At 31.4% G+C, this 13518-nt stretch overlaps 1 protein-coding gene across 3 annotated transcripts in view; it reads left to right on the top strand.

Annotated features, from left to right (window-relative positions):
* The window catches only part of LOC127708908 (uncharacterized), a 246689-nt gene that overhangs the window by 71350 nt on the left and 161821 nt on the right, over nt 1-13518 (top strand). Inside the window, exons 1-4 of one of the 3 annotated variants that reach the window (XM_052214067.1) lie at nt 6427-6489; nt 8047-8337; nt 8754-8826; nt 10625-11775. In XM_052214067.1, coding sequence (XP_052070027.1) covers nt 6432-6489; nt 8047-8337; nt 8754-8826; nt 10625-11474 — 1272 coding nt within the window. In that variant the 5' untranslated portion in view covers nt 6427-6431 and the 3' untranslated portion in view covers nt 11475-11775. Of the gene's footprint in view, nt 1-6426; nt 6490-8046; nt 8338-8753; nt 8827-10624; nt 11776-13518 lie in introns of those variants that run through there. The other 2 variants (XM_052214069.1, XM_052214068.1) reach the window with 2 other exon arrangements.

Here is a 13518-nt window from a genome sequence, read left to right as displayed (position 1 = left end):
AAGATGCTTAAATATTTCGTACATGTATATCCAAAGGATATTTATTCATTAAACGTTCAACTTCCGTTCAATGTTATGTTAATCTGGAATGTAAAGTGGATGACTGTGTGAGTAAACGGTCCAAATTTATTTTTCGATTTTAACGAGGTAGTTAATAAAATTACCTTCTTTATACCTAAAATAGTATTGCTCTCTTAAATTCCGGTCATAACCTTTAAAGAATTATCCAAGAAACCATGGAGGGGCTACTATTATGACAAAAATACTGAACTCCGAGGAAAATTAAAAAAAGTCATTGAAATTTTGCAGTCTAATATAGGAAATAAAAAATCTGCCCCACAATTATGATTAAATTGCATTGAAGAAACGGCGGATATAATTAGTTCCCCGTTACATCTTTATGATAAATTACTTAATTTAGTATACAAGGAATCTCAATTTCAGCAGGACATTAATATGCAACTCATTTTGATGATAGGTGCGCATACTAGCCTGTTAAAAATATCCCATTTGTTAAGAATTTGTATACACCTAGTCTTATTGTTTTAAATCAGAATAACAACTATGATAAGAAGACTTGTTTAACAAGACTTTAGGTGGATCATCAGCATATATTTCATCAGATAGATTTTTTTTATTCTTTGCCAAAATGAAATTTTTTTTATCTTTTTTTTCAAAAAATATAATAAAAAGTATGGGTCACCGGGCTATTTTGTAAGATACAAGTCGTATAAAACAAAAATATGCACAAAAAAATTACAAAACTGACCAAAGTTGTAAAGATTTTCCACGAAAAATCTATGAGATAAAATTTAAAATAAAATATGAGAAGATAAGTTTTAAAATATACTTTAAGAAAAAAAAAATAATAATTGTGTCACCGAACTTGGTTTTTTGCTACAAAAATACTATCATTAAGTATACAAATTTTACTATTATAAGAGTTATCTCCCCTAGATGGCCAAGTTAAAGAAATGATTATAAAAACATAAATATTTGGTTTTGGTTTAGCATTTTGGATAATGCGATGAATTATCTATTTTTCTTTATACAAATAAGCGTTCTTCTTTCATATTTTCTGACTGAAGTGTTCTGATAATTAATAGTCTCCACTTAAATATGTTTCTTTGGTCGGCAGGGCATCTGTTGTAGTCGGCCTTTCTCTGCTGACGACCCGCTGTCTAATAACGATACCTGGTCGTCAAGCTAGTTTCGTTTCATAATCATGTTGCTTTGATACTTAAATGTCTGATATTGTATTATCAACCACACAAAAACACATAATCATAGTAAATGTGTGTGTAAGCTATATTTCGCTTATATATCAATGTTCTTCTTCAATGATCAGACTAAAAAGTGCTAGGATATAATTTTGTACAAGTCTCTTAACAAATAAGTTCAGTTTACGTCTGGTAAAACTATATGCATTTGATTTTTTAAAGCAAATTATATTTATCGAATAAGAGTTTTATCCTATAATTCCAAGCGGAAAAGTTGCAGTTAAAACTTTACACCTACGCTAACGCAATTGTGTTGCCCGTAATGTGATAATTTGGTCAGTGATATATGACTATGAATATGTTCTTATTGTCGTTACCACAATCATGACCTTTTTTACTCGACTATGAACTCAACGAACGAGACTCATTGCCATTTTTTGTATTAACCATGGACAATACGACGGTTTTCACTAGTTGAGTAGGATCTGCTTACACTTTCGGTACATCGAAAATAACCACCAGCTGTTTATTGGTTCAAGCAGCGCAATCTTTTTTCTATGTATTGTTATGTGAAATTGTTTGTCTTCTCGTTGTCGTCTTTTTTTTCATGCAATGGGGTCAGTTTATATCTACTTAAGAGTTTAAATGTTCCCTTTGTATCTCCTGCTGGTTTTGATTTGTGTATTTGGTTCAGCGTTCTGATCTATATGAAAGAGATATTCTTATTGAAAAAATACTGGCTCAATTATATTTCGTCATTTTGGATACTCTTTGATAGTTAACTCATTGGCAACCATACGACATATTCTTATTTCAATTCTAATTCGGCATAACATACATAGTTCTATTTGTTTCAGGCGAAAAGGTAGACGAGCTGTGATAACGTTTTTCCTGTCAATAATGGGTGATGATCGGATTAACTCATTTACAAATAAGACGTTTTATATTGAAATACAGCAGGTACATTCACATATACATCATATTATAATTTAGACAAACGTAGTGGATTATACTAAATCATACTAAATAAAATGTTAACATCATAATATACATCTAGAAATTACAATGTCAAATACACATAATATGACTAATTCTTTATCATAGTTTTGTATTCTCATATTCAGGCTTCGCTTTATGTGACTGATATTCATTTCAGCATGGTTAACTTCATCATATTTCATGCAATTATGTTCATTTGCAGAGGTTTGATTTTGAGACACGATATTCCGCGGAGAAAGGATATTTCTCTTACTTTTGATTGTCGTTTTCACTGTCCTGCACATCCAAATGGCAAAAATGGTAAAAATGAATATTCAAATGCAACTGATGTAGAAACGATATATTCTAGAAAACTTCCTATTTAGAAAAATAAAATAAAAGGGTATATAATAGATATACATATACGATAACAGTATAACTCCTTTATTTGTGAATTACTTTGATGTAATACCAATTACAATGAAAAGTGAAATATTAAGATATAAAGCTGAACGAAAATCTATAAAATGGCAATAGTTTCCAGATGACCTTAACATGTCGTTTCATAACAAGCATTTAACATTCAATGGTAAAACTTTCAACATGTATGAATATGGAAAAAACGGGCTGCTTAATAATACATAAAAAAATAGGTTAAGTGAGTTGTTCTTTTTCGTACTTATTCCCAACAGTCTGTTTGTATCATCATCATTAGGATATAACGAATCTTAATAATTATAAGATTTGAAATAATGTCTCAAAAATCATAAACTTATTAAATAAAGGCAATAGTAGTAAACCGCTGTTCAATAGTCATAAATTGATTTAACTGAAACAAATCTGGGTCACAATATAAAACTGAGGGAAATACATCAACTAGAAGAGGAAAAGAACACACTGAACTTCTACATAAACGCAAAAAATCATATAAATGAACTAGGTGATTAATTATCTTTACTTTCACATAGTTACATATGAAACATAGAAATATAATGAAAACCACAAGACAATATCAATCAGAATTACAAATCACACATCATTACTTAATACATCATGACTGTTGGATGTACAAATACCGAGACACGTTTAACATGTTTAATAGTAATGAGAATTCATACTCAGCAAAAAAGTCATATTCGGGTTTAGGCCACGTTCGAAACTTAAAAGACCAGACGAAGTAGATGGTAAAAATGTCGTTATTTGGTTTAGACACAGACACAGACATATCGTATATATCAACCAATTTGTGATGGTGTCCATAAAATGTCTTGTTTACGGAGTATCATTTTTGTCGAGCCTGCGACTTTTGTCGCAAAAGCGAGACCTCGCGATCCTATATTCCGTCGTCGTCATCGTCGGCGGCGTCCACAAAAGTTAACTCTGTTGTGAAAGTTTTTGAAATTTTAATAACTTTCTTAAACTACCAAACTACCAAACTTGGACAGAAGCTTGGTTATGATCATTAGACAGTATCAAGAAGTACATTTTGTAAACAAAAATCTTGTTTATCCGTATTTTACTTATAAATGGACTAAGTTTTTCTTCCAGTTAACATTACATACAGTTTCTAAAACATTTATTAGATTTATAAACCATCCTGGATTGTTACCAAATTTGGACAGAAGCTTCTTACAATCAAAAGATAGTATCTAGAGGAAAATTCTTAATAATGTTTTCCCCATTCAATAAATTTATGTTTCAACTCTTTTATAAATCTATAGATTTGATTGCATACTGTATTCATTTTTTACAAGTATTTCAAACGTTTTATTTAATTAACTGTAAATCTATTATTTGCATTCCCCTATCACACTGAAAACATAGACATCAGCAAAAGTAGGCGATACACTGGGTTCTGCGGAACCCTTACGAATTTTTAATCTTTCCTCCTCATAACTCTGTTGGAGTAGTTTCTGCGTAAGAGCACACCCCTGTATATAAAGTTCTTTAAGTGTGAACATGCATGAGCATAACGTATCAACAGAGATGTATATACACCATACGATTGGAAAGAGGGTATGTTACTGCTAAGGAATCGAGAAATTGATAATGGGAAGTTGAAATCGTCCTGTTTTTCATAGCTTTTACTGTGAAGTGATCCTATATCTGAAAGTAAAATTTGAGAATTTCGCATAGTGCTTTTTTGTTTGTCTTTTAGAAGGTTCTGAATGAATTATGCCTCATTCGAGGACAAAAACAAATCGGACAGTAAAGGTGCACATTCGAATACTGTCTGTTGAAATGTAAGTCCTCCAACTCTACAAATAGTTTCGATCAAAAAGTCCAGAATTTTGATACTATCATCATTATTATATTTTCTTGTAGATTCAGTGTGGTTTTTCACAGAATAGGAATTATTATAACCAAAAAAAAGTCATTTCGTTTATAAGCCCACCATGTTTTAAATTAGTCGCAGATTTTGAAAATGTTGGCCTGGGGCATTGCTCGAGAGATGTTTATTGTCAAATTGCGCATCTGGAGCAAAAATATTGGTACCGTTTACGTTATAAAATTTTTTAAATAAAATAATTTAATGAAAGGTAAAAGTAATTTTCGAACCTCGATTATAGCTATTTCTGTAATATATTTCTTAAGATGATGTGCAAAACAAAAGGCGATTAGTCAAAATATAATAACAAAAATACCGAGCTCAAAGTAGAATTCAGAACGAAAAATCCTTTATCAAATGGAAAAATCATTAACTCAAACACATTAAACGAATGGACAACAACTGTCTTATTCCTGGGCATGGGCTCTATGGGTATAAAACCACTAATTCATAGCCCCATTGCTTTCTATGTTAAATTCTGCAATTTCAAGCATAAATGGCCTCTTTGTCTTAAGTTCAAATAAAGTGGCAGTTATTTCATGTAAAAACTGTACCTTATGATGACTTGTGCTGAAAAAATCAACATACCTTTAATTGCATATTAGAGCGTACTGGTTCCCGGAAGTTTGATAGTACAAAAACAGGAACTTCTGATCTGAACAACAGGCCAAATGAGCCCTCCTATTAAAATTTCATATACTTATTTTTAATTCAAATAAAACTTTCAACAAGGGTTCTACAGTGATCCCAAGTCCCCAAGCTTTCATTTGATTCTAAAACTACCCAAATATTCCCACTATTGACAAAGATACAGCTATGCGTAGGAACTATTTTGTTTAAAATATGTACTACTTTCTTGTATGTTCTTTCCGACCGGGCCTGAATTAGTGGTTCTATACCTATAAATATGTAACTTCGTTTCGTGTGTATTTTAGTCTAGACGCCATCTAATTAACTGTCGAGTTGACCCCTGAAGACCTCCGATTGCCATATAAGCGATATAAACATAAATATAGATATAAATAGATATCAGACACGTGCATTTGGATTTTTCTATGTTTATTTAATTTCATATTATAGATTAAAAATATATGTTAATCATCGATTTTACCTGTTAAAGAATGTTTGTTTTTGTGGATCGAATCAGTCAATCAAATGATTTACCTTTGTTTCACTTTCAATGTTGACATTCTTTTCCTTTAAATAATTGAACACGCACAATGCATGTGGTATCCACCTCTAGCTAAGGGGTTTACCTGAAGTTCACATGAATACGGATTCAATGAGGTCGAATTATTCCCTTGCAAGTGAATAGTTCATCATCAAAGTTTCTTAGCTTATTTTGACAAAATTGAACCATACTGGCTGCTAAAAGCGATATATTATTTCACTATTTCACTTTCATGAACGATTGATCAAAATAAAATCATATTTACTATTTTTTATATATCTCGTAGTTAGTGCCCCTTTAATCAAACAAAATACGCCTATAGCAGAAAGATCTAATTATTTTTTTAAGATAAATGTCGGAGAGGTTTGTTTTAGGTTTTCATAAAAACGTAATGCAGAGTAGTTGTTATATCGGAGTATAAGTAATAAGCAAGTTTATTTAAATTCAACTACCTTTTCAACATGTTTTAGTAAAATCTGAAACATTCGTTTTTGTATTCAACAGTTTATTTGAAATATTTTCATATTTCCTATTATAAGCCTAAAATTGATTTTATACACTCATCATTAGAAAAGCTCTGATAAATATTAACAAATCGCGAATACACTTAAACGTTAATTTGTTTCCTAAATTAGCTTTATATAGAATAAGTTCATCCACTATAATGTTCTTTTAAGAATTTCAATTAATATTTCCGTATTTTTTAATAACGGGAAATCATTTATAATTCAAGATGGCTGTTGGAATGTTGTCAACAGCGTCTTTTGTTTTGGTGCTGTTAATGGAGGCAGGTTTGTACACTTTGTTTGATTGAGACTTTGTTAACAGAGACAAAGATTTTGATAAATATTATGAAACAGATTTCCATAAAATGACATTGCTCGACATAACCAGCATATGATACATCGGCCTACTTCCTTGAAACTTGAGGGAGGAGAGCATGCATTGTGTGAATTGTTGTTAGTTGAATAGGCAGATTTTGTTGGAAATGAGCATATTTTAGACTAATCGAATTCTTTTTTTTTTTCTACAAATGTCTGTATAAAAACAGGAGGATCTATTGATCTATTGTTATTAAAATTTGCTGTTAAAAATTAAGGAATGAATCTTTACTGAGGCTTTACTTTTTTGGTCCTTTTTGGTATATATCTCTTCATCTTTGCATTAATCTTTGGATTTTCAAGTATTTTGGCCACGAGCATCACTGTAGAGATTCAGACATTGATAGTCGAAATGATAATCTGGTGCAGAAAAATTGGTACCGTGTGTGTTATTGATAGTACTTTTTAGGGGAATAAATTTTCCAGCTACGTATAATCAACTGAACCAATCATATCTTTGTTATTTCACTGGACCAATATATTTAATTTTAAAATGTCAGAAAACAATATTATTTTGGTAAAGAATACAACAATACTATGTCATATTAATTACCAAGAAGCAGGATTGACTTATCAGGGAAGGGAAATATATGACGTGTTTATTTCTACACATGGGATGAGATATGAAGATACTTTATAGTTAATTGCAGATGGAAGTGTCTTGTGCGCTTTAATGTGAAGCAAATATAACCCCCCCCCCCCCCCTTAACCCCCCAACCCCCACACACACACACACACACAGACACTTGACTGTATTGGTTTATTATGGTAAATCCTTCAATCCGAATATTAGCCCCAGTAAAATTCTACTCTTTAAAAGATTTTTTTACGAGAAAGCTCCGAGCATATTTAATAAGGAAGTATTTTTAATGACTTTTTAGGGGGGGATACTTGATATTTTTTCCATGCAATACACTTTACTATTGAAAAATTTGTTCTTTATTTTATAGTTTTGTAAAATGCCAATCAAGATGTATTTGAATAGACCAGATGTTTACACAAGTGTTAATAGAGCTTCCTCTTAATATTGTTGATTGTCTTAAACTTTTGATGTATCATAATTTTGTTTAATCGTTTTTTTAAAAACTTTTTAATAGATATAAGATGATGTTGTATGCGTGCCAATGATGCAACTGTCCATCCTAGTTACAATTTGTAAAAATCAACACATATATGTTAAAGTACGGTCTTCAACACGGAGCCTTAGCTCACACTGAACAGCAATCATGTTGAATAAAAAGCAATGTCTCAATGATCACTCCCAAAATACAGACACATCAGCACATCTTGTAACAAAATAATCAAGGATACATGTAAGATATTTATAGAAAACTGTTCGAATAAATGTGCATTTGGTGATACATGCTTTGAATTTCCTGTGTTTCTATTTCTCGTAGCAATATAGATAAAATTGGTAATTAAAAAGGTTAAGCAGATTGACATTTGTATACATTTCTTCACTTTCAGAAACTAACAATACTGTAACAAGTAAAAACGATGCTGATACATTTACAACTATACCGATGGGTTCAGAATATACGTCCATTAAATTGCTACATTCAACAGAAAGCAACATAACTACAACGACAACAGATTTGCAAAGGCTTGATATATCAACTAATATAGATTGGACGTCTAGATATGAAACTACTGCAACGACGTCCAAATATGAAACTAATGCAACGACATCTAATTATGAAACTAATGCAACTGATGCCCCATTTCACTACGAAAACTCAGTCTTTGTTCTGCAAATAGGTACTAAATATACAAGTTTATATACCATTTCATTTTCATTTGAAAACAACGGATGTGAAATTTTTTTGAATTGCATGTTGTGTTAATATAGTATTATATCCATCATCCTTAGCTTTATTCATCGCAGCAGAGTAGAGCAAATATCAAGTATCTTTGCCCTTAACAAAAACTGCATCAAATTTGATGCTTATCACACTATATAACATTCACAGAATGATCAACTTCCTCTAATATTAAAAATGTCTTTAGGGTTATGAACAAAGATAATGAATTGAACGGAATAAACACTTTGTCTAAAGTGATTTTTTATAAATAATCATTTTTTGGGCAACATCAGTTGTATAAAGGTAGAACTACAATTCGTATTCCATTTGGGTTTGAAATCAATTTCAACTTTCTATGATATTCTCTTACAGGCGTTGCTGTGAGTGTGTCATGTTTGGTAATTTTAATTGCAACTGTAACTTGCTGTGTATACAAACCGAAGAGGTATGCAAAGTAATAAATGCATGTTGTTTTAAAAGCTGGCTTATCAAAATTACCTGAATGAAAGGCGTTTATTAACTTTTTACATTTATTCTGTTTTAGAACGTAAATTGTAGAAACATAGGTAGAGTTAATATAAACAAAATTTATTTACCGAAGCTAGTTTGTTTGATGATTATGACTTATCATTGAATTTATAAAATTTATCACAAAATAAGCGTCTGTGTACATCGGGTATAATTCTATTGAAATTTGATGTAATAAGACTGAGAAAATCAATTAAAAAATTAAAATTGCTAAAATGGTCATGAGTCCTTGTTTGGATTTGGCTTTGATTGGATGAGTTTTTATTTTGTTTAATTTGGCCTTCAGTCTCAATGAAGATAAAGTAATTGTCAAAATGCGAATTTATGGAGTAATGTTTTGGGCGATATGGTTAGATGTAGTGTTTTATAAAAGGTTAATTTATCATTAGTTCCTTTCAATACGTATATACTTTGTTTAGAAAAGTACTATTAATGAACTCATCATTGATATCAGGTTAAAAACCTTTGTACGCCAAGACTCATCACAAATGTTCAAATTAAACTTAAAAGGGCAAAATAGAGTACGAACTTGTACAGTATTTTGAATAAAAAATATCGAAAGGTTTGGCCAAATACAGCTAAGGAATCTATTTCAAAACAACCTGATATGATTGGTTTTTTTTCATTATGTTTGCATATTTATGTGACTTGGTGCGTTCAGTAAAATGTTTGATGAGTATGAAATAGCCAAAATATAGAACGTTACTGTAACAGCATTATAACTAAATTGACATTCTTCTATTTTTGGATTGATTTATAGCTTTTGTAATTTATTGAACTCCGGAGCAATATTTGTCATGCATATTCAGACAAGTACAATAATGAAAATCTATTATCATGATTAGGATTTAGAACTGTAAACCTTTACTGCCACTTAAATTATAGTGCAGTTAAATGGGAGCCAACATTTGCCCTGCAACTTAAGCCTGGCTTTCAACATAACGTTTGCATACAAGGATAATTATGTGGGATACACGTCAACAAGAAAGACACCCAACGAATAAAATATCAAAAGAAATCTAGACCCGACGAAAAAAAAATAGCAAATGAGATCTAGAGGTTAGAACCGTATTCGATGTAAAGGATTACAATTATACATATGCTTTTAAATCATTATTTTTGGAATTTTGATGTGAGGCATGTTTTATCCGATGTCAAATTTAGACATCATTATGGAAAACGTTCACGTTCTAACCATTGTGATAGATCATTTCCTCTAGCGCAGAAAATAATTATATCTAACTTTAAACATCTTTCAATTAATTCTTCTTAATAGTATGGTCAGATCATATGTTTTCGTACGTCCTATGAGTTCGTACTATGCATGCTTTTTCAGTGGCAATTCTGACGTCACAATACATTCTATAAAGTACGAAAATCATTAGACGAGGATATATATGGGATTTGTGCCGAACAAATGTATCATCATGTTTTGTATGTTCTGTTCTCGGTTGTTTGTATTTTGGAGTTTGTAAATGAGACAGCTAACCATACAAACCAAAATTTTCATCAGTTGTTGGTTGCTTGTTCAGGACGCAGACCATAGGAATATATACATGATATATGAATACTTACACGACGATATATGAATTTCACAAAACTTATACCTTACAGTTAGTTATTTCTTATCATTTAACACAGTAACCAAATAACATAAAAATAATACAACGACAACTGAAGATTAACATGAATAAGTATTCATTGTTTCTAATTAGGGGAACATACACATTTCCTATATCAAAGTCTGAAGAAAATGTTGTCATGGCCATAGAAGGACCTCCGCAGCCCACCAGATCAACTGATGTTTTGGCTGAAAAATATTCCGACCCTATAGATAAAGCATCAATGTCAAATGAAACAGCAGGACCGCGTTTCTGTGCTACCAAATCTTGTCAAAATGCAATTTCGCAAAAGGCAGAACACGGTTGTGAATATCAGCATCTTGACTTCACGTTGCGATTCAAAACATCACCTCATTCTGGTGACAACAGTGAATACGACCATACCAGAGCTAATATGGTCAGTGTTTTCAATCAACCCTGGGACACGGCAAGTTCTAAGGTAAGCAAATTGTGTTCCCAGATTAGCAAAAGCGTCGTACAAAAAGGTCAAAATGTGCGCAAATCGTTAATCAAAAGGCGCGCATCACGATCTGGTAGTCCAAAATCAAAATGCCGAGTAAGTAATAATTGTGATGCTTGGGAAACACAATTTAACCATCAACAGTTTGTATTCGATTCTGATGTGGATAACCAAATAAATAAAAGCACGGACGTGACTGATTCTATTGTAGATGTCAGCAATGATGAACCCGAATTCATACATGCTGCAAGTTCATTTGCAGTGTTACCCTTTTCAGAGAGAATAAATGTTAAAAGTACACACATTTATGACGAACCAGACGACAGAAGATTGTCGTTAAGAGACAGACTGTTGCATATGCTCCCAATAAGATCAGATAAAATGCCATTTGGTATACAACTCGATTTAAGAGGATCTAGAAGAGAATCTAAAATTTATTCTTTAGCAACACCTATTGATGAAATAGATGAGAGTGTAGCTTAAATTGTAGAATTTAAAATTGTAAAAAAACTATATAATCAATGTAAATAATATTTAGGTAAAGCCTTTTTTTAAATGACTAATTATGTTAATTATACTGAGCACGAATCTGTTTTTTTTTTATTAATGAATTCTAAAATATGTATATTGTGCAACTGGAAATACACGGAAAACAGAAAATATGTGTTTTTCCCTTTCAAAAAAATTAATCATCATATAAATTCTTATACAGCAAGTCTTTTATTTGTTTTTATCTTATTTGCTGGTGTGGTTAGCATAGTTCAAATAAAACATATTAATCTGGTTACTAAGTTTGTTTTTTGTTTAAACATATATTTGTTTGGCGTATTTATAGTTAAAGAAGCATGATTTAATTATCTGCCAATACTTTCTGCATTGAACATGTTGTAATTATGTGCAGGTTTGGTGCGGCCATTAAACAGGTTTCTATCTCTTAGTACAGTCTTTGACATTATTAATGTATAAGTCTAATCTTGAACACCACAACCGATATTAGTGTGAATGACAGCTATTAAGAGTTCATGAAATATTTTAGACTTCCTGTTTTGATCAATCTATATTAGTACATAGTGTCCTTATATAGTTAAGTGTTATTATATTGTTAAGTGTTTCCTTTACGAATTTATTTGGAGATGTGGGATATAGGTCAATCATACAACATTCTTTAAACCTGTGCGTACCATCGTAAATTCATCTGATAATGATAAGAAAGGAAAAGGTCGAGATCAACAAAAAAGGTTAATCTATGCACATCTTTTGTACGCGCTTCATACTGATATTTTTGTCTGTGATCGTCTTAATTTATATCTAGCTTGTTTGATCTTTAGGAGAAGTTACTTGAATGATTGCTCAAGGAATCTTAATTTTAGCAGAAAAGATGCAACTTATTTAGTGATGGGTGTACATGTACATACTAGTCTGTTTTAACGCTTCATTTGTTAAGAAATTGTCTAAGCCTGTTTTTTTTTAATCCAAATAATATATTTGATTACAATACTTTCTTTCACATGTTTAACCAAAATTAAATTTGAGTAATAGTAACCTGATTAGGTACTTATGAGTTTTGAATGTTCCTTTGGTATATTCTGCTTAATTGTATATGTGTATTCGGTTCAGCATCTTATATAGAAACGAAAGGGATATTTTAGTGGTAATAACAGCATTTGGTCTATCGATTATTCGACTCATTGGCAATCATACGACATGTTCTTATTTTCATTTTTATTTCGACTAAGAATAAATAGATCACTTTGCTTCGAGTAAAAGGGTAGACAAGCTGTCAAAACGTTTTTCCTTTCAATATTGGTTGATAAGCGAGATTTCCCAGTTTCAAATCAGACGTCTACATAAAAACACAGCAGGTACGTACACATATACATTATCTTTATTATTATCTGGATTGATTGATTGATTCATTGGTGTTTAAAGCCACTTTCAACACTATTGTGCTATTTCGGGGTGATCAGTTTTTCAGGAGTGCTCGTAGACCACCATCATGACTATCGACCTTATTATTTGATGGACATACGTTGCGGAATAGACAAAATCATATATAAAAAATATAACATATTGTAATCATCTAGTAGAAACTACAATTTCCCACACGCATAATATGACTAATTCCTTATCATATTTAGGTATTCTCATATTCAGGTTTCGCTTCAGCTGACGAATATTCATGTTGTGGTGAAACACGATTTTCCTCCAAAGTGTGATAAGGGTGTTCATATTCGTTATCATTGTGAAATACATTATGAAGGCTGATGCTTTCGTGCTGAGCAAACTGGTTAACATAGCTGTGGTTCCAACGTGTTTCCGATTCATTGTTTTCTTCTTTGACTATTTTGTCCTTTATTTGTGGACATGTCATATCTATCATTTCGGCAGAGTTAACTTCATCACATTCCACGAATTCATGTGCATGTACAGAGGTTTGATTTTTAGACACGATATTCCTCAAAGAAAAGACATTTCTTGTTTTGTTTGTCTCTTTCACTTTCCTGCATATCCAAATGGCTAAAACGGA

The sequence above is a fragment of the Mytilus californianus genome, unplaced genomic scaffold (assembly GCF_021869535.1).
Source record: "Mytilus californianus isolate M0D057914Y unplaced genomic scaffold, xbMytCali1.0.p SCAF_7, whole genome shotgun sequence".
NCBI lineage: Eukaryota > Metazoa > Mollusca > Bivalvia > Mytilida > Mytilidae > Mytilus > Mytilus californianus.
The sequence above is the reverse complement of the archived record's forward strand: the minus strand, read 5'-3'. Positions and strand labels throughout refer to the sequence as shown.